This window comes from Phyllobates terribilis, unplaced genomic scaffold (genome assembly GCF_046119375.1).
Source record: "Phyllobates terribilis strain yellow unplaced genomic scaffold, ASM4611937v1 Scaffold_9__5_contigs__length_417890890, whole genome shotgun sequence".
NCBI lineage: Eukaryota > Metazoa > Chordata > Amphibia > Anura > Dendrobatidae > Phyllobates > Phyllobates terribilis.
The window spans coordinates 207967752-207993013 of NW_027362769.1; the positions used below are offsets into that span (position 1 = coordinate 207967752).

General features: G+C 43.7%; 1 protein-coding gene across 1 annotated transcript in view; it reads right to left on the bottom strand.

Moving 5' to 3' along the window:
* The window catches only part of LOC141162009 (uncharacterized), a 70802-nt gene extending 54542 nt beyond the window's left edge, over positions 1 to 16260 (bottom strand). The window contains exons 1-2 of the mRNA XM_073647619.1: positions 16119 to 16260; positions 15869 to 15978 (exon numbers count right to left, since the gene is read on the bottom strand). Coding sequence (XP_073503720.1) covers positions 15869 to 15962 — 94 coding nt within the window. The 5' untranslated portion in view covers positions 15963 to 15978; positions 16119 to 16260. The remainder of the gene's footprint in view (positions 1 to 15868; positions 15979 to 16118) is intronic.
* Between the last annotated feature and the right edge of the window lie 9002 nt (positions 16261 to 25262).

Genomic DNA, 25262 nt, shown 5'->3' on the forward strand with positions numbered 1-25262 from the left:
CCACACACTGCTAGAAGCCCAAATATTTTTTCAGAGCTAAATGAAGAAAAAAAATATTTTTTATTTGCAACCTGATGGAGGTCAGTATAGATGGACTAATAGACCAAGTCCCACACACTGCTAGAAGCCCAAATATTTTTTCAGAGCTAGATGCAGAAAAAAATTATTTTTAATTTGCAACCTGATGGAGGTCAGTATAGATGGACTAATAGAACAAGTCCCACACGCTGCTAGAAGCCCAAATATTTTTTCAGAGCTAAATGAAGAAAAAAATTATTTTTAATTTGCAACCTGATGGAGGTCAGTATAGATGGACTAATAGACCAAGTCCCACACACTGCTAGAAGCCCAAATATTTTTTCAGAGCTAGATGCTGAAAAAAATTATTTTTAATTTGCAACCTGATGGAGGTCAGTATAGATGGACTAATAGAACAAGTCCCACACGCTGCTAGAAGCCCAAATATTTTTTCAGAGATAAATGAAGAAAAAAATTATTTTTAATTTGCAACCTGATGGAGGTCAGTATAGATGGACTAATAGACCAAGTCCCACACACTGCTAGAAGCCCAAATATTTTTTCAGAGCTAGATGCAGAAAAAAATTATTTTTAATTTGCAACCTGATGGAGGTCAGTATAGATGGACTAATAGACCAAGTCCCACACACCGCTAGAAGCCCAAATATTTTTTCAGAGCTAGATGCAGAAAAAAATTATATTCAGTTTGCAACCTGATGGAGGTCAGTATAGATGGACTAATAGAATGATGCTATGCCGAAAAGATTTTACTTCACTAGGTGCAGTAAAAAAATTGGTATTCTATACACAGGTGGTATATCTTGCAACACAGATAGGCTACTCCACTGACTAACACACTCTGCAATAGGCCAAAAAGGATTAGCTTTGCTAGATTCAGCCAAATGCTGTGAAAAAAACTTGCACAGCACTGGCACAGACCTGCCTGGCAAAAACTGATAGGAACTGATGTAACCTAGTCCTGAAAAGGACTCCAATTACAATTAGTCTTTACTCCCACAATCTATCTATTTAAGAGCACAGACCTGCCTGATAAAAGTCGTAGGAAATGCTGTAACCTAGTCCTGAAAAGGACTGCAATCACAACTATTCCTTACTCCCAAGCTATCTGTATATTTGTGCGAAAATTGGCTTGAAATTAACAAGGTATAGCGCACACAGCAACAGCGGTGCCGTCTAACACGCAGCTGCAGCAGTGAGAAAATGGTGGCGACGGGGAAAATGGCTTGGTCTTATAGGGCAAGGACATGTGACATACACTGCCAATCACACATGCCCTTGCTTGTGTGAAAAAAAGCACTTCGCTCCGTGTGTGCGCTGCTGATAGGCTGACAGATTGCACCTCCCCACTGCAAATGCGGGAAAGAGAAAAAAAAATGGAGATCTTCATTGTTCCTGCAGAGATCCATCCCCTGCCCCTCCCCCCGCCCCGCTGTACACTCAAACTGCGTATTAACATTAATTTTCATCATTACTGAGAAAAAATCCAGTTATGATTTTGGTGCACGAACAGTTATCGAACATAACCTCGAACAGCCGAATTTTTCTCAAATTGTTCGTGTTCGCCGACCGGCTCGAACACCGCCCAAAACAGCTCGAATTTGAGATTGGCGAACAGTTCGAGTAGAACAACGCTCATCTCTAGCAGTCACCGAGCGCTTTAAGCATTACCTCGCTTCTTCCCGGTTCACCGTGTACACGGATAACAACCCGTTGACACACCTGGACACGGCAAGACTCGGTGCCCTGGAACAGAGGTGGATGGCCCGTCTGTCCAACTACGAGTTCACAATCAAATACCGGGCCGGACGCTCCAATACCAACGCGGACGCCCTGTCCAGGATGCCCAACCTGCCGGACGAAGGAGAAGATCCGGAGGGACTGGAAGAAGTTGAACTCCCTGCGTTCCACCGTCATGGGACTATCCAGTATTCCCACCGGGTAAGGAGTAAGCAGGCTGCTACGTTGAACCCCTTACCTCACTACAACTGGGCGGAAACGCAAGACAGCGACCCTGCCGTCCGACTGGTGAAGGAGATGCTGACTCGCCCGGAGGCTTGCCTTGAACCAGACGCTCCGGAGGAAGCCAAACAACTATGGGCAGAGAAGAGTCGACTGCTCCTTTACAAGGGGAAGTTGTGCCGCAGAATGGTTAACTCCCGGACGCATGAACTACTCTGGCAAGTAGTGGTGCCAAGAAGAGACGCAGCCATGGTGATGGAGGCATACCACGACGGAGCTGGACACTTCGGGTGGAAGAAGCTGGAGTTCCTGCTGCGCGAGCGATTCCACTGGGTAGGCATGAGGGGAACCATTGAGAAGTGGTGCAGAGACTGTGGCCCGTGCAACCTGAGAAGGAAGGACCGTGCCAGCCAGAAGACTCCCCTGCAGTCCATCGTCACCCGGCAACCGTTGGAACTGGTAGCCTTGGATCATGTAAAACTGACCCCAAGCAGAAGTGGCTACGTCTACGCGTTAACCATCGTGGATCATTACTCACGGTTCTTGGTTGTCGTCCCCGTCAAGGACTTAACGGCTCAAACAGCAGCTAGAGCCTTCCAGCAGCACTTCTGCCATCCACACGGGTACCCGGACCAAGTGCTGATGGACCAGGGACCTGCCTTTGAAGCGGAGGTCTTCCAGGAATTCTGCAATCTGTATGGCTGCCGGAAGATAAGGACGACACCCTACCATCCGCAAACTAATGGACTTTGTGAGAAAATGAACCAGGTGGTAATGGATCTTCTAAAAACGTTGCCCCTGGAAGAACGCAGTCTGTGGCCTGAGAAGTTGCCCGATCTGGTGGACCTATACAACCACATCCCGGTAGGTTCCACCAACTGTACCCCGGCTTACCTAATGAGGGCAAGACCTGGTAAGTTACCTGTTGACCTGGAAATGGGAGTCCTGACACCCGAGGACACTTCACCAGAAGCAGACTGGGACACAGAGAGGCAGCAGCAGTACCGGAGAGTACAGGAGAGCGTGGAGCGAAGTCTCTGTCAGGCTAGGGAAAGACAAGAGAAAACTTACAACCAGTATGCTCCCGCTGTTCCCCTGGTACCCGGAGAGCAGGTCTTGAAGAGGAAGAGACGGCTCCACAAGTTGGACGACCAGTGGGAGAAGGACCTGTACACCGTACTGCCCTCAAGCCACGAGAACCCGAAGGTTTGTACCATCAGTAAAGACGGAGGGGAAACCACAGCCATTGTATCCCGGGACCACCTGAAGAAGTGTCCCGAACAACTGAGGAACCCTGAAGAGGAACAAGAAGACCATCGACCCGTAGAGGAAAGGGAAGATATGGTTAGTACTGTGCTCGGGGACTTCCCTCGGTCTTGGACTCAAGTCAATGGTGCAGTTGTGGTACCCGTACTCACCTTCCTCCAACCAGCATCCCAAGCACCTATGGAGCAACAGGTAGAGCTGGAAGAACAGCCGGTCCAGGAGGCAGAAGACCCCACACCCGCAGACCAGGAGGATCAACCCTCTGCTTGCAGTGAGCCTGCCATATCCCTAGTGAGCCAAAGAGCCGGTAGACAGCTGCCCAGTTTACCCTTGACAGCTCCTACACCCTGTAGTTCAGGGCTAGACAGTCAGCTCCGTAGGTCCACTAGGGCCACTAGAGGCCAGTTACCCGCACGTTGGAGGATTTGAAGTGTATAAATTGTTTTATTTATATTTACCTGTGTATTATTGCTTGTGTATAATTTTGTGTTTCTAGTTATTTGTAGGAGTCCTTGGTGGATTTACCGGGAATCCTTTGTACATAGTTGGAGCGTAACCCAGGACGGACTAAAGACTGTTAAGGACTCGGGGCAGGACAAACCCCTACCTGGTTACGTCTCCCTGTTTTGGTGAAATGGACACCTTGCTTTTCTTCAAAGACTGCACCCGGTTACGGACATGCCGTGACCACCTTTATGTGTTTCTTCTTATTGTACTATTATTGTTGTTATATCTTGTTATGTTTTTCTAAAATATGTTTAGTCCCGGAGTACTAAATTTCACTAGGGGGGAATGTGGCACCCCAGGGGTCTGGTTTCCACAGTAATGTAATGTTATGTCTGAGAGCAGGTGGGAGGTCCTTTGGTCAGGGATCCTGTGCATGCCACACCTCCTGCCCAGTCTTGGGAGGGGAAGAACTTCCCCTATATAAACCCGGGGCTGAGGCAGGGTTAGGAGTCAAGGAGAGTAGAGACGAGAAACAGTCATAGGAAGAAACAGCAGAAGCTCAGTGGGAGCAATACTACTACGAGTCAGGGGCTGGCAGTTGCAGAGCTCGCCCTGACTGAGAAGCTTTCTTACCGGACCCGGCGTCCGAGGCTGTGGGGACTAACTCTTACCCAGCAGCAGAAGCCGACCGGCAGGGGATTTCAGGTCCTCAGGCCCAGAAACCCGAAGGCAAGGTCACACGCGTGGGACCAGCACCGCCATCGTGGAGCGGAAGCCATTAGAAGGCCCCGAGTCACCGGCCATACGGGTGAGCACCACACGGCACACTCAGGGACGTGGGCTACTTATATCCGCTTCTAGCAAGGTAGCCAGAAGAGTACAGTCAGTTTGGGAGGCCTACAACTCCGCCTGGCCAGGGGAGATCCCATCTGCTCAAGGACTGACCAGGCCCCGTTCGCTAGCAAGTACTCCGGGAGGGTCTATCGTTGTTACCAGTAAAGACCCTGAATTACACCGCACCGTCTCTGAGTGGTTCCTGCTACCCCCATCTTCCACGTCGGCTGCCCTGAGGCCATACCCCTCCCGTTGGGGGTTATACTATCACGCTGCACAATTCTACACCGGCCTCAGCAGTCTGCCCTGCAGCGGCAGCTCCATAGCTGCAAATCAACGGGTGGCGTAGTCGACACTCAAATAACACCTATCAAGACTGCCACACACTGAGTTTGACTCCCTGGGCACGGACCGGGTCCCCGCCACTCGGAGACTACAACCCTCATCTGATCCGGTTCCGGGTAAGCCCCCGTGCGCGAGACGCTGCGCGACACAGCAGGCCCAGGGGCGCGTCATAAGCTAAATACACACAACCGTGTGACTGTTACCGTCCAAGAGAAATCGACCAATTTGTTTTCTCTGGTTTCATCCTAGTTGCTTCCAATTTTTTCGCATCCCTTTTTTTTCACTGGAGCAGGCATACTTTCCAATCTTTTTTCAGCCTGAGTCCACGTGCACACGGTGAGTATTTGGTGAGTTTTTTACCTCAGTATTTGCAAGCTAAAACCGGGAGTGGAATAATCAGCGGAAAATTATAATGGAAACACATCACCACTGTTATATTATCACCCACTCCTGGTTTTGTCTTACAAATACTCAGGTAAAAAAGCTTACAAAATACTGAATGTTAGCCCCGTGTATTAACCTAGGGGTGCTCATGGGATTATAATGAGTGTTTTTGTTATGGTTCTTTTATGTGCTTATGCTGCCAACTAATACTTTTCCTTTGAGTTTCTTTAATGGTTATTTTGTTATCCATTTTGGCGGGAGATTCGGTTTCAGGGCAGATCTGAATCCCTTGGAGATGTTTTCCCGCTTTTTTGGTTTGATCTCAGGATTGTTGGAGAAAAGAAGGAGTTTACAAGTCCCTGCCTTTTTAAAGGAGCAGCTGTATCCATGGGAAAATCTTTTGCCTATCTGTCATCTTGAAGATCCCCGACCCACCCTCCCTAATGCATGCACTGTTAATTTTTTATCCTGTCGCTGCTTTATTAGAGGGGGTTCACACCAGCTGGGTGGTGTTTGGTCAGATTTGATATAAAATATTTCTATGGCTTGAGTCAAATAAGGACTGAGTCAAAATGTTATTACTATTTGATTATTTATTAACCCCTTAAGAAAGCATAACGGCCTGTTTACACAATTTCATGGTGTTTAGTCTTTATTTTAGTGAGTTAGTACATAGAATTTATACCTTTTATAATCCCATGTGTGCATGTGGCCTAACAATGTATCAGTTAAAAACAGATGAATCTAGGATGAAAAACTGAACGACAAAGTCTATTTTCCATGTCTCATTGATTGCCTAGACTATAAGGCCCTGAATAAAATAAGGAAAGGGCCTAGGACTGTGAGGGAGTTGGTGGTGGGTCCCTTTTGGGGTAAATAATAGTTCGGGAAGTGGCTGGGGCTGCACGATAGATTTGGGAGTGTGGTATTCAAATGGTTATACATTTGAGGGAAAGGCGGCAAAGATCAGTCACACAGAGTCTTACCTGATAAGAAGAAAGAAGACGTCAAGCTTGGAAGAGCTTTTAAGGGAGAAAATTGCCCAGGAAGGAGTCGGCTGGTTGCAGGCATTCATAGCTATCCCCCCTCACTCCCCCGGGGTCCATGGGTGAAACACAGGACACAAGATTACAGCAGGGTCATCCCAGACGGCATGCAAGGCCTCCAACACTTCTTAGCCCAAGTCTAGGTCCATGTACAGGAAGACGTCGCGCTCTCATGGATGACATCAGAGAAGGAGCTCAGTTCAAAGAAAAGGATGTTCATCTACCAGGACAGGACAGGAGAGGAATGCAGCTGAGCTGGAGAAGTCCAGTGAGCAGGAGGACAATGTATTGCTGCTACAGCACAAGGAGCAGTTTAATGATATAGATAAGGGGGGATCTGGTATATGCAGCCTGAGAGAGGCGACAAGGGGAGGAGCAAGCTGCCTAGAGAACTGGAGGGGGGATGTGACAGTAGGCAATACAATGTTAACCCCTTCAGGAGTTATGCAGATGGAAAGTAATATACAAATGGTCACAAAAAAGATGTCAGGAAGAGAAGAATCAGTGGGTAGAAGGGCGCCTTCCACAAGTAGGAGCAATTTGATCAATAGTCAAAGCAGGGATTGTGTTTCTGATCACACAACAAATAGAGCTCGGTCCACATATAGATGTGGAGCTGAATGTTATAAAAAGTGAATAGTATATCGGGGACTGATGATCGCGGGAGTTGCCGCTCTCATCGCATGAACGGACATATTTCGGAAGCAGTTTTGTCTTCGGATCATTCTTTTTCAGGGTCCAGCTGAATTACGGAAAGGAAGGCACAGAGACGGAGTGTGATAAAGGGACATCGCAGTTACGGTAGAAGATGGCATGAGGGAAAAGAACTTTGCCGGTTGATAGCCGCTCATCCTCTCGGTCTGGCACTTTGGTCTCTTCACCTGAAAAAGAACGGCATAGGCGACACACGGTTCCTTCCGGACGCAGGGGTGATCGTTTCGCGGCACCGGGAGATAGAGCATCTGCACGGTCGGTGACAGGAGTTTTTACACAGAGAACAGAGCTGGATATACAACTCAGGAAGCCGGCCGGTGCAACAACAAGAATTCAAATCAGGAGTCGTATGGAGGGTGAGGGTGAGTGTCGCGTGCTACTGGCATGGTCCATACCACTTCAAACACAGAATACAAATAAGGATTTAGTAGCGGTTTTAAAAAATGTGATAACAAGTTTGGAACGGGAAAGTGGGCAGTGTATCCCACCATTAACACCGGGTGGGGAGTGTCCTCCTCAGCCTGGGGTGGATTCTATAACACAGGGTTTGATTTTCAGGGACTCCATTTATTGCGGAGTAGTACCTTTGGGTACTCACCCGGTCGGGGAAACAAGGGAGAAGATCAGGCGCGGTGAATATATTGATATTTGGTCTCTTATTTCCGCCGATCAGGTGACTATTGATAAGGAATGTTCTTTTGAAAGGAATGACAAAAAGGTTAAAGTGGCCAAGACATTTGGGAATTGGTTACAGGCTTTTCTTGTCTTGGCTCATGAGACCTGTCTGTTACAGCCGGAAAAAGGTCCTGAATTGATGGTTTACATTGACACCATATTTAGTGCCCATAAATTACACGGGGGATCAGCCTGGTGGAAATACGATGAGGAGTTCCGCTGACGCATGGCACTATGTCCAGGGGTTGGTTGGGCCACAAAAGCAACGGATGTATGGATTCAATTAATTTTGGCCCAGAGACCACAACAGTGGTCCTTTCCCGTTAGCTCATCTTCCACCAGTCAGTCCCACGTGTCAGCTACACCAAAGCCTAGCGGGACATGTTGGTTATACAATGAGGGACACTGCCGATTTTATGCCACTTGCAAATTTAAGCATGAATGCACAGTATGTGGGGGAGCACATGCCACATTGCGGTGTTTCCAGAGACAAAAACAGAATATCATAGTGGGTTCTGCCGGTGAAAATGAGAACACCAGTGAAAAAGGAAGCTCTACTGTATTGGCTAGATCGGTATCACAAGAGGGAGGAAGCAAAAGTCCTGCAGGAGGGGTTTTGTGAGGGTTTCGGGATACCTTTTCAATTTTCAGAAGTGTCTCTGTTCAGTTCAAACTTAAAGTCAATTGAAGATAAAAAGGATATAGTGAAGGAGAAATTGATGAAGGAGGTGGAGCTTGGCAGAATGGCCGGACCATTTTCGGTCCCTCCAATTGAAAACCTGAGAGTGTCTCCTCTGGGTTTAGTACCAAAGAAGGAGCCTGGCAAGTACCACCTCATTCATCATTTGTGATTTCCACAAGGGTTATCCGTCAAGGATGGTATATCGAAAGAGGAAGCAAGGGTGAAATATACATCTTTCGATAGGGCAATATTCTTGGTCAAACAAGCAGGTAAAGGTGCTTTGTTAGCAAAGTCAGTCATTGAAGCAGCCTTTAGGCTCTTGCCAACACATGTGGATTGTATTCACTTACTGGGTTGCCATTTGGATGGAGAGTTTTTTGTAGATATGTGCCTACCAATGGGATGTTCTATATCTTGTTTATATTTTGAAATGTTTAGTTGCTTTTTAGAATGATTGCTGAAGTGGGAGACAGGGTTATGTTCCTCGACGCATTACCTTGATGATATTTTGTTCGTAGGCCCAGGTGATTCCCATATTTGTCGGTGCTTGTTATATACTTTTCGTAAGTTGATGAAAACATTGGGTGTCCCTTTGTCAGAAGAGAAGACAGAGGGTACAGTGAGTTGTTTGACGTTTTTAGGGATAGAGATTGACACGGAGCAGTTTTTACTGTGGTTGCCCATAGAGAAAGTTGAGAAATTGCAGTTTTGCGTGGATCAGGTTAGCAGTTCTAAAAAAGTTACGTTACACCAATTACAGGTTTTGTTAGGTTTGTTGAATTTCACGTGTAAAGTGATACCAATGGGCAGAGTTTTTTCCAGGAGATTGTCTCTTGCAACCAGAGGCATTGGGCAAGCGCATCACTTTTTTAGGGTGACACGGAATATGAAGGATGATTTATTGGTCTGGAAAGAATTTTTGCTCACATTCAACGACAGAATGTTATTTCAAGAGGAGGAGGTCTCTAGTGATGACATGGGCTTATTCACGGATGCAGCGGGAGGGGATGGATTTGTGGTGATTTTTGGTAATCAGTGGTGTAAGCAGCAATGGCCGCAGCATTGGTGTGATTTGGGTCTGATCAAGAATATTGCACTATTAAGTTATTCCCAATAGTGGTGGCTTTGGAAGTTTGAGGTAAGCAGTTTAGTAGTAAAAGGATTTGCTGCTGGACAGATAACATGGCAGTCGTATCGGCCATTAATTCACAAATGTCATCATCGCCACCGGTCTTAGCTTTGACAAGACACTTAGTGCTCGGGTGTCTGCAACAAAATATTTGGTTTAGGGCCAAACATGTTCCGGGATCACAAAATGTTGTGGCTGATACTCTATCTCGTTCTCAAATGCAGGTTTTTCGGGAACTTCATCCATCAGCGGATCCGGTGGGTTGTCATTGCCCTCATTTCTTGTGGAGCATAGTAGAGGGGAACTTGGCGATTTAGTAAGGAATTTGGTATCGGCTGATACGTGACGAGGACACGAAAGAGCGTGGATGGATTGGTTAGTATGTTCAAACGGCAAAGCTCCTGATGAGTCTAAGGATTTGTTATCGGTAACTTGGATCATTTAAGAGTTTTAAGGCAGATGGGTGCTTCGGCAAGCAAGGTGACAAAGTGTCTATCTGGCATAGCTTTCTTTCTAAAATTGCATGATAAAAGGGATGTGACAAAATTTTCCGCAGATGTGACAAATAGTAAAAGGATGGAGCAAGGAGACAGTGGTTTTGGACAAGCGTCGCCCCATATCTTATCAATTATTGGTTAAATTGATGCATATTATGGTTGTGATTAGTAGGGACATGGAGGAGGTATCGCTATTTAGAGCAGCTTTCTCATTGGCATTTTTTGGAGCATTAAGGATTGGAGAGTTAGTTCCACATTCAAATAAATCAACAAGCGGGCTGTTGGTGTCAGATGTGGTGATTTGCGGTAGAATATTAAAAATATGTGTCAGAAGATCTAAGATGTATGTGTTTTGACGGGGCACTTGGTTATCTGTTAATGAGTTACAGACTGATTTCTGCCCGGTAAAATTGATAAAGGAGTATTAAGTGATCAGAGGTGAAGGTAGTTTTTTCTTGTTACACAGGGATAACACACCTATGAATCATTACCAATTTTCAGCAGTTTTTAAAAAGGCTATTGGTGAATTAGGATTAGATCCCTCAGAATTTGGGACACACTCTTTTCGTATAGGTGCAGCGACGACAGCAGACGCGTGCGGTATGTCATCAAGGGAAGTCAAAGCACTGGGTAGATGGAAATTGGATTGTTTTAGAAGATACATCCGTCCCAATTTAGTGATATAGTTGTTATGTTTATGGTAAACATCAAGTGTTTTTATAGTTGGCTATAGCATTTTGACTCTATGGCTAGTCGTTTTGTCTCTTTCTGTTTCAGGTTTCGTGCCGAAACAAGCGGTTTTTGGAATAGGACAGTCTTTCATTTTTTGGGCGGAAAAAAGAGCAGGTATACGTCCATTGGGTCTTTATTTGGGATCTTCACAGGTTTCGGTCTTTTGGAAGGGGGTAAGAGGTCTTCGATGGACACAAGTGCTGCCTATGGTGGTACAATGCAGCCGACAGTTTGGAGGCAAGGTAATTTTGATAATTCATGCAGTGGGTAATGACCTGTGCAAGGTGAAGGTAGGACATTTGTTGTCCTTAATTAAGCACGATTTTGACAGATTTAAAGAATTCTTTTCAAGTGCAATGATAGTATGGTCAGAAATTGTGCATAGAAGCAATTGGCGAGAGGCAAGGAGTGTAGCTGGGGTCGAGCGAGCAAAACGATTGTTGAATGTTAGGATTTCAAAACATGTTCAGGCTTTGGGCGGGGTGGCAGTGAGACATAGGGAGTTAGAAGGGGACAACAAGGATTTACTTAGGAGTGATGGGGTTCATCTTAGTGAGATAGGTATGGATATTTTTCTGTCAGGACTACAGGATGTGTTAGAAAGGGCGTTAATATTTTCGGGTGGGGTTGGTCGGAATTCAATGTAGGTATACATTTCCTTCTGCCGTGGCGGTTCTCGTCCATGCTCGATAAGTTTTATTCGCAAGGCCCACTGTAAACCACATGCTGGCCTTTGGTATTTTATTGTTGGCTAAAAAGCAGAAAATGAGCATGGACAAGGAAGGTTTTTTGGCAATGTATGTACGGTGGTTTTTTGGTTAAATATAAAAGCTGTGGCCAACCCACATAACTCAACATTGGTTTTACAGTATCTTTATTAAAGGTGGCTCCTCAGGACGCGGTTAATGTTTAGTTAACGCAGCCCCAGGACATTGGTAAGAAAAGGTATGGTGATGTATTATACTCCTCGCAGTCTACGTATAAGGCCCTGAATAAAATATGAAAAGGGCCTAGGACTGTGAGGGACTTGGTGATGGGTCCCTTGAGGGTTAAATAAAAGTGCGGGAAGTGGCTGGGGCTGCACGATAGATTTGGGGGCGTGGTATTCAAATGGTTATACACATGAGGGAAAGGCGGCAAAGATCAGTCACACAGAGTCTTACCTGATAAGAAGAAACCCGCTCACCCTCCCCATTTCATTATTTTTATGGCTGGTTATGAAAACAAGTGGAAGCAAACATTTTTTGCTTATCAGTGTGGTTTTTGTTAGTTGTCACAGCGTGGCGGTTCTCGTCCATGCTCGATAAGTTTTATTCGCAAGGCCCGCTGTAAACCAGCGGTTGGCCTTTGGTATTTTATTGTTGGTTAAAAAGTAGAAAATGAACATGGACGAGGAAGGTTTTTTGGCAATGTATGTACGGTGGCTTTTTGGTTAAATAAAAAAGCTGTGGCCAACCCACATAACCCAACATTGGTTTTACATTATCTTTATTAAAGGTGGCTCCTCAGGATGCAGTCAATGTTTGGTTAACGCAGCCCCAGGACACTGGTAAGAAAAGGTATGGTGATGTGTTACACTCCTCGCAGTCTTTAATGGCCAAGTATAATCCGCAAAACTGATGAGAACAGAACACACTCTGAGTCTCAAGGACCGTTTATAAAACTGATTTGTGTATGGATCAGTAAAAGTCTATGGGTCAGTGTGCTGTCTGAGGAAAAAATAGACATCACTAGGAGGACGTATCTCAAGGATGTGTGAATGTAGCCTAAGCATGCATGAATAAGCTTAACTAAACTGAATCAGCTTTTTTTATTTAAAGCATTGATACTAAACTTCTTCACAATTTGGATGTCATTAAATATTTATTCTATATCCCACTAGAATTTAGGTATTTTTTCTTTAGCAGAAATAGGAATAGATCACTTTTGAGGACTCAAAGGTACCTTTATCCAAGAGAATTTGCTTCCATTTGTAAAATTAATTCCTATTTTTCAGCTTATCAGATTGTTAAGCCACATTCATATGTTGAGTATTTGGTGAGTTTTTTACCTCAGTATTTATACGTCAAAACCAGGAGTGGGTGATAAATACAGAAGTGGTGACGTGTTTCTATTATACTTATCGTCTGATTGTTCCACTCCTGGTTTTGGCTTACAAATACTAAGGTAAAAAACTCACCAAATACTCTGCAAGTGCACGTGGCCTTGGGCTGTGTGCCCATGATGAGTTTTCAGTGATTTTTGATGCTGCATATTTTTTGCTGTGTCAAAAATGTAGCATTTTAGGCCACATGCACACGTTGAGTATTTGGTGAGTTTTTTACCTCAATATTTGTAAGCCAAAATCATGACTTGAACAATCAGAGGAAAAGTATAATAGAAACACGTCACCACTTCTGTATTTTCACCCACTCCTGGTTTTGGCTTACAAATTCTGATAAAAAAAACTGACCAAACACTCAACGTGTGCACGTGGCCCTATAGAAATCTCCTGCCCACTGTGCTTTTTTTTTACTCAGCATAAACTGACCTGCAGTTCATGTTTCAAAGCCACAACATGTCAATTTTGCTTGTGGATGCACTGAGTATTTTGTGCAGCTTTCCCCCACAGATTTGCATTAGATGAAGGTAAAAAGCGTACATGCGTTTTTAGTGAGTTTCCTTAGCGGAAACGCATCAAAAACGCATGTAAATTAAGTCCATAAATAATATCAATACAGTTTTGTCAAAGCCAAATGACAGGAAGTATCAAAAGCAAAGCAGCTTTATTTAAAGCATGACATACCTGTACCAACAAGAAGCAAGAAACACTGAGTCAAAAGCACAATGAAAACACAATTAAAAAACTGCACACAAGGCGCAATGAAAAATGCAAGTAACTTAAAAAAGTTATCCACTACTTTTACAAGGATGCCCCATCCGTATGATAGGGCATCAATATCTGATCAGCCAGGGTCCCGCACCTGGCACCCCCACATATCAGCAATTGTTGGTGCCGGCGGCAGCCGCCGCCGGACAGCAATACTTGCTTGCGGAGCTTGGCCGTCTAGTTGTAGTGGCCACCTCGTTGTAGTGGCCACCTCAGGGTACTGTACATCTGCCTCCTATTGAATTGAATAGGAGGCAGATGTGCAGTACCTCGCGGCAGCAAATATAACTAGACGGCCAAGCTCAGCAAGTAAGTACTTCCAGCTGGTGGCCACCGCCGCCAGCACCGATAACAACTGATCGGCGGGGGTGCCAGGTACGGAACCCTGGCCGATTAGATATTGATGCCCTATCCTATGGATGGGGCATCAATGTAAAAGTAGTGGACCACTTCTTTAATTTACACAATGGGTGCAGAGATGGTGCAGAAAATCTGCAGCTTCAAAAATTCATCAAAAGCTTATCGTGGGAATGTAGACTAAGGCTAAGTGCCCATGATGCAGAAATGCTCCGGATTTTTCCTGAGCGTTTCTGCATCTCCCTAGCAGAAAAAATGCATACGGATTTTACATGCAGTTTTCCTGCCAGGGACAAGCGTAAGTGAAGCGTTTTTGCATTCATTTCCGCATGCGGGTTGTCAAGCGCTTTCCAAGCGATTTTAGCATCACTTGGAAAGAGCTTGACAACTTGGTCACACTATATAAATCCATGCAACCGGCATGGATTTTATAGTGTGACCGTAAAAGAATGGTAAAAAGAAAAAAATAAATATTATACCTACCTTCTGATGGCCCCCGGTGTCCTTGTCCGATCCGTTCGGTGTCCCCGGTGTCTAGCGGTGGTCTAAAAGGACCTGCCATGACGTCATTTAGTCATGTGACGGGTCACGCGACCACCGACGTCAGCGGTCGCGTGACCCGTCACATGACTAAATGACGTCATAGCAGGTCCTTTTAGACCATCGTGAGCTGCCGGCGATCCAGGACGGATCGCTTTGGAGACCGGGGGTCATCAGAAGGTAAGTATAATGTATATTTTTTATTTTATTTTATTTTCTTTACAGGTACTATGTTACCTGGGTCCGGAGGAGAGTCTCCTCTTCTCCAAACCCGGGTACCATCCGCACATTGAACCGCATGATATCCGCATGTGCACATGTATTGATGCAGATATTATGCGATTCTATGCAAGTCAATTGCGGCGACAACGCCACGATTCCGCAAAATAATTGGTAGTGCTGCTGATTTTTCCGCATTGATAATCTGCAGCGGAAATTTCCGCAGCATATGCACAGCACATGCGGATTATCATTGGGGAACATGGCAGACCTTCTACCAGGCGTTTTTTAAGCGTTTCTGCAGCGGAATTGCTGCTGCGGATATGCTTAAAAAACGCATTGTGGGCACACAGCCTTATGGTATTATATCTCAATGATGAATAATAAAGGTCACAGGCATCTGGGTTATATCCAGATTTAGACACTGATTTATTGTAAAGTCTAATCTATAGCTTAAAAAGGCAAAATCTGCAGGTAAAATACACGTTTACAGAAAATAATACCCATGTTAAAAATTTGAAAATGCATCCGAGTCATGCTTTTTTTTCCTGTTAAATTGCTGTTATAAATGTAATATAAAAAATATTTTTCTCATGTATTTTTATCATAGATTATACAGACCTGTGTTTGGCAAATGTGAAAATCTATCACAATTCTGCCACTTGGGAACATGGCCACTTAGTACATATTTATATAATTGCATTAATAGGAAGTAATTTTATTTTAAAACTTTCATTTTTTTTAAATAAGACCAAAATAAAAGCAAAGAAAACTTTCTAAAGAGTTTAAAAAGATAATATATATATATATATATATATATATATATATATATATATATATATATATATATATATAGTTTCAAACTTCTAAGATATTATATTTTTTTTAAACATTAAACTGATCCTTGGCACAAAAACAATTAACACATTTGATTTATTTCCATTTTTCATTTTTTTAATTAAAAAAATAAAAAATAAAAGCTTTTGTCCTTTAGAAAAATAAATAGTAAAGCTACTTACATGCTCCTATATTAAATAATAAATGTTAAAGTGCTATAATTCAGTGGCAGAGTTATGGCATATATTTGAGCTAGTTTTCTTGATAATATTAGATAAAAAATACTATATTACTTACATTTCTCAGTAGTAAGTAAACAGAGATCGGAATGAAATACAGAAAGCAATACAATGCTTAGTTGGAAAATTCTTTGCATTGTTTGGCTAGGCATTATTGAGCTCTCTAGTCTGCACAAAAAAGTAAAAAGATAACAGCAAATAAGTTCTGCAAAAATACAATACATACAAATATAGTCAAGAAAGAAAATGTACTGTACAACCCTGTGCTGAAGTTTTTGGGCTTAGTAATACTGAAATTGACGTCTTACCTACAAGATGTCGACTCTTCAACATTCAATGTGGCTGTGGATACTGGCTTAGTGGTTTATATATAAAACTGGTTATTTCCTTATTACCCTGTAAACCAGCATACAGTGGGTGATGAGCCTCAATAAATTCACTAAGGCCAAAATACATACCTAAAATGGAGATTTATATTTGGATAGGAGACAAACATTATATACTAAAAATTGCAATCTGCAGGGCAAACAACACACCCTTTAGTTAAATATAGAACATTATCACACAGTTTTCATCACTGCTTCCAAGAAGTAGAGTTCTATTGTGTACCAGTCAAAGATTTATATTGTGTACTATGCACAGCACAGCAACTTAGTGGTCAGCACTAGTGTTGAGCCACCCCGTAGTGTTCGGGTTCGGTTCGGTTCGTCGAACACCGGGATGTTCGAGGAACTGTTCGTCGAACTGTTCGTCGAACACCTTAGAACACCGTCGAACACCGTTAAAACCAATGGCAGGCAAACAAAAACACATAGAAACACATAGAAAACACCTTCAAAGGTGTCCAAAAGCTGACAAACTGCTCAGAAGACGCTTTCTTTAAAAAAGCCGGCCGGCAATTCAGCAGCGGCATACACCGGTACCCGACAATTTAGACAAGAAGGAATAGAGACTCACACATAGATTAGATAGATAGAAACATGTCAGTCACATATATATGAAGTACAGTGACAACGTTGCTTACTGTACTTGTCATTTAGTGTAAAGGATTTATTAAAAAAAATAATAGTGTTTTCATGCACCGTCTCTTTAAAAAAGCCGGCCGGCAATTCAGCATCTGTACCCGACAATTTATAACAGACAGAATAGAGCTTCACACATAGATTAGATAGATAGAACATGTCAGTCACATATATATGAAGTACAGTGATAGTGTTGGTTACTGTACTTGTCATTTAGTATTAAAATAAAGGATTTATTATTAAAAAAAATTGGCGTGGGGCTCCCCTTAATTTTAGTCTCTAGCAGAGGTTAAGCAGACAGCTGGGGCAGATGTTTGAAGCCTGGGAAGGGGGTAATACCCACGGAGCTTCCCAGGCTACTAATATGAGCCCCCAGCTGAATACATAGCCTTTACTAGCTATTAAAATTGGGGACCCCCCCCCAAAAAAATGACGTGGGGTCCCCCCTAATTTAATAGCTAGCAAAGGCTAGGCAGACAGCTGGGGGCTGATATTAATAGCCCAGGAAGGGAGCCATGAATATTGGCCCCCTCCCAGGCTAGAAACACCAGCCGTCAGCCGCCCCAGAAATGGCGCATTCATAGGATGCGCCAATTCTGGCACTTAGCCTCGCTCTTCCACGCTGCCCTGTAGCGGTGGCAGGGGGTAATAGGGCTGGGGTTGATGTCAGCTTATAATGCCAGCTGACATCAAGCCCAGGTTAGTAATGGAGAGGCGTCTATAAGACACCCCCATTACTAACCCCATAGTCAAAGTTAAAAGAAAACACAAACACCCAGAATAAAGTCCTTTAATTGAAATAAAGACACAATCCTTTATTGTTCTAAATTAAACCATACTTACCATCACGCCCATTCCAGCTGAAGCCAACGATCTCCTGAAATAAAAGAAAAATAATAAAGCAACATCATCCTTACCTTTCCATGGTTCCCACGACAGCTTCAGCTCTGCTACATCGAGATGACAGGCTGGACCGCAGCAGAACGCTGCCATCCAGCCTGTCATCCCGCAGACACTGAGAAGCGCAGGCATGCTTGCGCTCTGCAGTGTCTGGCTGTGACGGCATAAAGATGAGACGAGGTCATGTCCAATGAACTCAGCTCACCTCATGCACGTCACTGACAGCGTGGGAAAATTCTCACGCTGAAGCGCTGAGTGCAGGAGAATTTTCCCACGCTGTCAGTGACGTGCATAAGGTGAGCTCATGTCCAATGAACTCAGCTCACCTCCTGCACGTCACTGACAGAGTGGGAGAATTCTCCTGCACTCAGCGCTTCAGCGTGAGAATTCTCCCACGCTGAAGCGCTGAGTGCAGGAGAATTTTCCCACGCTGTCAGTGACGTGCATGAGGTGAGCCGAGTTCATTGGACATTAACTCGGCTCATCTGGATGCCCTCACAGAGAGACACTGTGGAGCGCAAGCAAGCCTGCGCTTCTCAGTGTCTGCGGGATGACAGGCTGGATGGCAGCGTTCTGCTGCGGTCCAGCCTGTCATCTCGATGTAGCAGAGCTGAAGCTGTCATGGGAACCATGGAAAGGTAAGGATGATGTTGCTTTATTATTTTTCTTTTATTTCAGGAGATCGTTGGCTTCAGCTGGAATGGGCGTGACGGTAAGTATGGTTTAATTTAGAACAATAAAGAATTGTGTGTTTATTTCAATTAAAGGACTTTTTTCTGGGTGTTGTGTTTTTTTTAAATACTTTACTAGAAATTCATGGTGGTCATGTCTAATATTGGCGTGACCCCATGAATTTTGGGCATAGGGCCAGCTGATAATGCCAAGCTGGCCCTAACCCCTTTATTACCCAGTGAGCCACCGCATCAGGGCCCTGGATGAGTTGGGTACAGCGCCAGAAGATGGCGCTTCTATGAACGCGCCATTTTCCGTGGTGGCTGCGGACTGCAATTTGCAGCGGGGGTGGCCCAGAAAGCTTGGGCCTCCCTGCGCTGCGGATTCCAGCCCCCAGCTGCATAGTTGTACCTGGCTGGACACAAAAACAGGGCGAAGCCCCACGTCAATTTTCTTTAAATTATTTCATGAAATAATTAAGAAAAAAAGGGCTTCCCTATATTGTTGTGTCCGGCCAGGTACAAATAGGCAGCTGGTGGTTGGGGGCAGCCCGTTCCTGCCTGCTGCACCTGACTGGACACAAATATAGTGCGAAGCCCCACGTCAATTTTTTTTTAATTATTTCATGAATTTCCTGAAATAATTAAAAAAAATTGAAGTGGGGCTTCGCACTATATTTGTGTCCAGCCAGGTACAGCAGGCAGGAACGGGCTGCCCCCATCCACCAGCTGACTATTTGTACCTGGCCGGACACAACAATATAGGGAAGGCCTTTTTTTCTTAATTATTTCATGAAATAATTTAAAGAAAATTGACGTGGGGCTTCGCCCTATTTTTGTGTCCAGCCAGGTACAACTAGGCAGCTGGGGGCTGGAATCTGCAGCGCAGGGAGGCCCAAGCTTTCTGGGCCCCCCCCTCCCGCTGCAAATTGAAGTCCGCAGCCACCCCGGAAAATGGCGCGTTCATAGAAGCACCATCTTCTGGCGCTGTACCCAACTCATCCAGGGCCCTGGTGCGGTGGCTCACTGGGTAATAAAGGGGTTAGGGCCAGCTTGGTATTATCAGCTGGCCCTAAGCTCGAAATTCATGGGGTCACGCCAGTATTAGACATGACCGCCATGAATTTCTAGTAAAGTATTTAAAAAAAACACAACACCCAGAATAAAGTCCTTTAATTGAAATAAACACACAATTCTTTATTGTTCTAAATTAAACTATACTTACCATCACGCCCATTCCAGCTGAAGCCAACGATCTCCTGCAATAAAAGAAAAATAATAAACCAACCTCATCCTTACCTTTCCATGGTTCCCACGACAGCTTCAGCTCTGCTACATCGAGATGACAGGCTGGACCGCAGCAGAACGCTGCCATCCAGCTTGCCATGCCGCAGACACTGAGAAGAGCAGGCATGCTTGCGCTCCTCAGTGTCTCGCTGTGACAGCATCCAGATGAGCCGAGGTCACGTCCAATGAACTCGGCTCACCTCATGCACGTCACTGACAGCGTGGGAAAATTCTCACGCTGAAGTGCTGAGTGCAGGAGAATTCTCCCACGCTGTCAGTGACGTGCATGAGGTGAGCTCATGTCCAATGAACTCAGCTCACCTCATGCACCTCACTGACAGCGCGGGAAAATTCTCCTGCACTCAGCGCTTCAGCGTGAGAATTCTCCCACGCTGTAAGTGACGTGCATGAGGTGAGCCGAGTTCATTGGACATGACCTCGGCTCATCTTTATGCCGTTACAGAGAGACAATGTGGAGCGCAAGCAAGCCTGCTCTTCTCAGTGTCTGCGGGATGACAGGCTGGATGGCAGCGTTCTGCTGCGGTCCAGCCTGTCATCTCGATGTAGCAGAGCTGAAGCTGTCGTGGGAACCATGGAAAGGTAAGGATGAGGTTGCTTTATTATTTTATTTTTATTACAGGAGATCGTTGGCTTCAGCTGGAATGGGCGTGACGGTAAGTATGGTTTAATTTAGAACAATAAAGAATTGTGTCTTTATTTCAATTAAAGGACTTTATTCTGGGTGTTTGTGTTTTTTTTAACTTTGACTATGGGGTTAGTAATGGGGGTGTCTTATAGACGCCTCTCCATTACTAACCTGGGCTTGATGTCAGCTGGCATTATAAGCTGACATCAACCCCAGCCCTATTACCCCACTGCCACCACTACAGGGCAGCGTGGAAGAGCGAGGCTAAGGGCCAGAATTGGCGCATCCTATGAATGCGCCATTTCTGGGGCGGCTGACGGCTGGTGTTTCTAGCCTGGGAGGGGGCCAATATTCATGGCTCCCTTCCTGGGCTATTAATGTCAGCCCCCAGCTGTCTGCCTAGCCTTTGCTAGCTATTAAATTAGGGGGGACCCCACGTCATTTTTTTGGGGGGTCCCCCATTTTAATAGCTAGTAAAGGCTATGTATTCAGCTGGGGGCTGATATTAGTAGCCTGGGAAGCTCCGTAGGTATTACCCCCTTCCCAGGCTTCAAACATCTGCCCCAGCTGTCTGCTTAACCTCCGCTAGAGCCTAAAATTAAGGGGAACCCCACGCCAATTTTTTTAATAATAAATCCTTTATTTTAATACTAAATGACAAGTACAGTAACCAACACTATCACTGTACTTCATATATATGTGACTGACATGTTTCTATTTATCTAATCTATGTGTGAAGCTCTATTCTGTCTGTTATAAATTGTCGGGTACAGATGCTGAATTGCCGGCCGGCTTTCTTAAAGAGACGGTGCATGAAAACACTATTATTTTTTTAAAAAAATTCTTTACACTAAATGACAAGTACAGTAAGCAACACTGTCACTGTACTTCATATATATGTGACTGACATGTTTCTATCTATCTAATCTATGTGTGATTCTCTATTCCTTCTATTCTAAATTGTCGGGTACCGCTGCTGAATTGCCGGCCGGCTTTCTTAAAGAGACGGTGCATGAAAACACTAATATTTTTTTTGATAAATCCTTTACGCTAAATGACAAGTACAGTAAGCAGCACTTTCACTGTACTTCGTATATATGTGGCTGACATGTTTATATCTATCTAATCTATGTGTGAAGCTCTATTCTTTCGGTTCTAAATTGTCGGGTACCGGTGTATGCCGCTGCTGAATTGCCGGCTTTTCGTGTTTCACTGTGAGCACAGTTCCCATCGATTTGGGCAATCACTGTAATGCCACAACCACCATGGCTGTGGCATTACAGTGAGTGGCAGACAATCCCTGCATGATTGGTGCTCTAAATAGCACCAGACATGCAGGACACGCTTTTGGTGCACGAACAGTTATCGAACATAACCTCGAACAGCCGAATTTTTTGCAAATCGTTCGGGTTCGTCGAACAACTCGAACACCGCCCAAAACAGCTCGAATTTGAGATTGGCGAACAGTTCTAGTCGAACACCGCTCATCTCTAGTCAGCACTGGATTTTTGCAGTGCTGGGTTCCTGGGTTCAAATCCCAACAAGAATGATATCTGTAAGGGGTTTATTTGTTCTCCTTGTGTTCGTGTTGGGTTTCTTCCAGGTTCTACAGCTTCCTCCCAAACTCTTAGCACAATACACTTAGGGTGTCATGTCCCATAACTAAAGTATTGTATTGTTATGTTACACTGCTATGCAATCAGTCTTCATCATTACGTCCAAGAAATAGAATTCTATTATGTAGCACAGCTCTGATATATGTAACCCCTCCTTTATTCCCCAGTTAGTGTTTGTCAGCCATTATTCAAGGTTGAATGGAAGTAAGGATGGGGGTGTGGTGCATAAAATGTGAGGTATTAGGTGCTGTAGAAGAAGGCTGTAATGCCAGGGTGCGCGTTGGGGTCCTGATGCACATTCTAGAACGGGTAATTTTACTTTCCTTAACTTTCAACTGCATTCCCTTTATAATGCTTCAATAGGGAGTTTAATCTGCTATATAGGGTACATTTGCCCCTTGGGATAACAGATATGTTACTAGGTGCTATACAACCGTTGGTAGTTAAACCACCTAGGTATAAATTACATTATATTACTCCTGCACATTTAGGGATTACAAGTTATATATTCATTGTATGTAATTCTTTCACTTTGCTGGCATGTGATGCCACCTTTGGCTAAACTGTATAAATTACAACTTTTTATACATTTTCTTCAATAAAGATTATTTTTATCCTCAAAACGTCCTCTTTATTATTTGGTATTATATACACTTTTCTCAATATGATTCTTTTCTTCTCGGTATTAGGGGTGTGTGGGAAGGTTGGGGGTAAGACAATAATTAAACTGGTTGGTTACAAGATATACAGTTAAATTGTTACAACTGATAGAATATATATTTCAACAATCAAACAATATAAACAACAATAATACAACATATTAGGAATTAGGATTAACATTCCCTGGATATGTGATTACATAACAAAATAAAGTAGGGTCAAATGTTTTTTTTGTTGATATGGAAATAGTTTAAAACAAGGGGAACATATTTTCAAATCTTTTTCAAAGGAGTTATTGTTTAGACAATTATATTCAAAGATATAATACCTTTTCAATCAACTCAGATAATGTCAAAGGATCTTTTTGTTTCCATTTTGCCTCAATTGGTTACTAGTAAAATGTGGGATTATAAGTGGTTTAAATTTTTGGTAAACATAACTATACCTAAAGATAATATCGCTAAATGAGGTGTTAATTGACAATTAGTTTTGGATATATTTTTTAATGTTCTAATTTCTTTCCAAAAATTCATTAATTTTGAACACTGACATATGTATAAAAAGTTACCTTGATCCCCGCAATTCCTTCAATATCTATCTTACTATTCTAAAAAAGCTGAATATATTCTAGATGGGGTGCATTACCATCTGGTGAGTGTTTTATAATAGGTCTCATGAAGTGAGGCACCAGCTGAGGAAGTATATTAATATTTAAGTGCCAATTTTCATTCATTAATTGTGAAGGTTATTTGCAAGTCTCTCTCCAAATTGATTATACTTTTTGCTTTTCCAATTCCGTATCTTTGTTGAATAAATTATTTACTACACTGAGCTTCCATATGTGATTTTTTTCATAGTTGTTTATTAGATTTTAGATTTCTTTGGGTAAAAGTAGAGGGGATTTATATCTACATGTATTTATATAGATATATATTATTATTATTATTTTTTTTTTTTTATGATACTTGTGAACTTGAAGAAGTTTCGGGATTTGAAGGTCAGATAATTTAAACTCTTAGGCGAGAAAAGGATGTGATAGGTGTATACAGTGGAGAAAATAAGTATTCAGTACACTGCCAATTTTGCAAGTTTTCCTACCTACAAAGAATGGAGAGGTTTGTAATTTTCATCATAGGTACACTTCAACTGTGATAGACAGAATCTTAAAAAAAATCCAGAAAATCACATTGTATGATTTTTACATAATTAATTTGCATTTTATTGCAGGAAATAATTATTTGATACAATAGAAAAACAGATCCTAATATTTGGAACAGAAACCTTTTTTTTGCAATAACAGACTTTTCCTGTAGTTCTTGACCAAGCTTGCACATGCTGCAGCAGGGATTTTGGCCCACTCCTCCATACAGATCTTCTCCAGATCTTTCAGGTTTCAGGGCTGTTGGTGTGCAACATTGAGTTTCAGCTCCCTCCAAAGATTTTCTATTGGGTTCAGGTCAGGAAACCTGACCACTCCAGGGCCTTCAAATGCTCCTTAGTTGCCCTGTCTGTGTGTTTCAGGTCATCATCATGCTGGAAGACCCAGCCACGACCTATTTTCAATGTCCTTACTGAGGAAAGGAAGTTTTTGGCTAAAATCTCGTGACACATGACCCCATCCATCTTCCTTTCAATATGGTGGGTGCAGTCTTCCTGTCCCCATTGCAGAAAAGCACACCTAAAGTATGATGATTTCCCCACCATGCTTCATGGTTGGGATGGTGTTCTGAGGTTTGCACTCATCCTTCTTCTTCCTCCATACATGGCCAGTTTAGTTGATACAAAAAAGTTCTAACTTGGTCTCATCTGACCACATGACCTTCTCCTATGCCTCCTCTGCGTCATCCAGATGGTGATTGGTGAACTTCAAATGGGCCTGGACATGTGCTGACTAGTGTTGAGCGAGCACTAAAATGCTTGGGTGCTCGAAGCTTGGGCCGAGGTCACCGTGATACTCCGGTGCTCGACCCGAGCAACGAGCCCAATGTTAGTCTATGGGAGACCCGAGCATTTTTGCGGCGGCACCCCCGGCAGTCTGTAGAAAGCCTAAAGGGTGCCCAAAACGATAGTGACAGTGCTCAAATGACAAGGGGACAGCATGGGGATCGCCCCAGGAAGCATTTCTGACCCCCAGGTCACTGCTGTCAACAACGTGGTCAGAGGTATTAAGCCACTTTTACAGGCTCACAATAAAACGTTCAAAAACGAAACTGAAACTGCTTTCCTGTGAAATATGTTAAGGAACATCCTTTCCAGGGTAAAGACTTGTGTATAAGATAAAATAAATAAGCAAAAACAAAAATACTCCTCCACACCTTGGGCTATGTTCACAAGTATCATTTTTTATGCATTTTTGTCACTTTTGTATTGCTTTCAACCGTGACAAATGCATTCACCGGGAAATGTCATTTTAACATTTTTACAACCTTATCTGGCCATGTGCTGTGTGACACATGCATACAGTGCTAAAAAGACATGGGAACAGCATGGGGAAGACCCCTGGAAGCATCTCTGACACCCAGGTCACTGCCTAAAAGTGTGCCCATCAGAAGTGATCCTTGCCGAATCAGAAGATGCAGACTTCCAACTATCCCCGTGCAAGTCCTTGTCCCTGGGCAGTGTTCAATTGTACCTTCCCCATTCCTTGCAA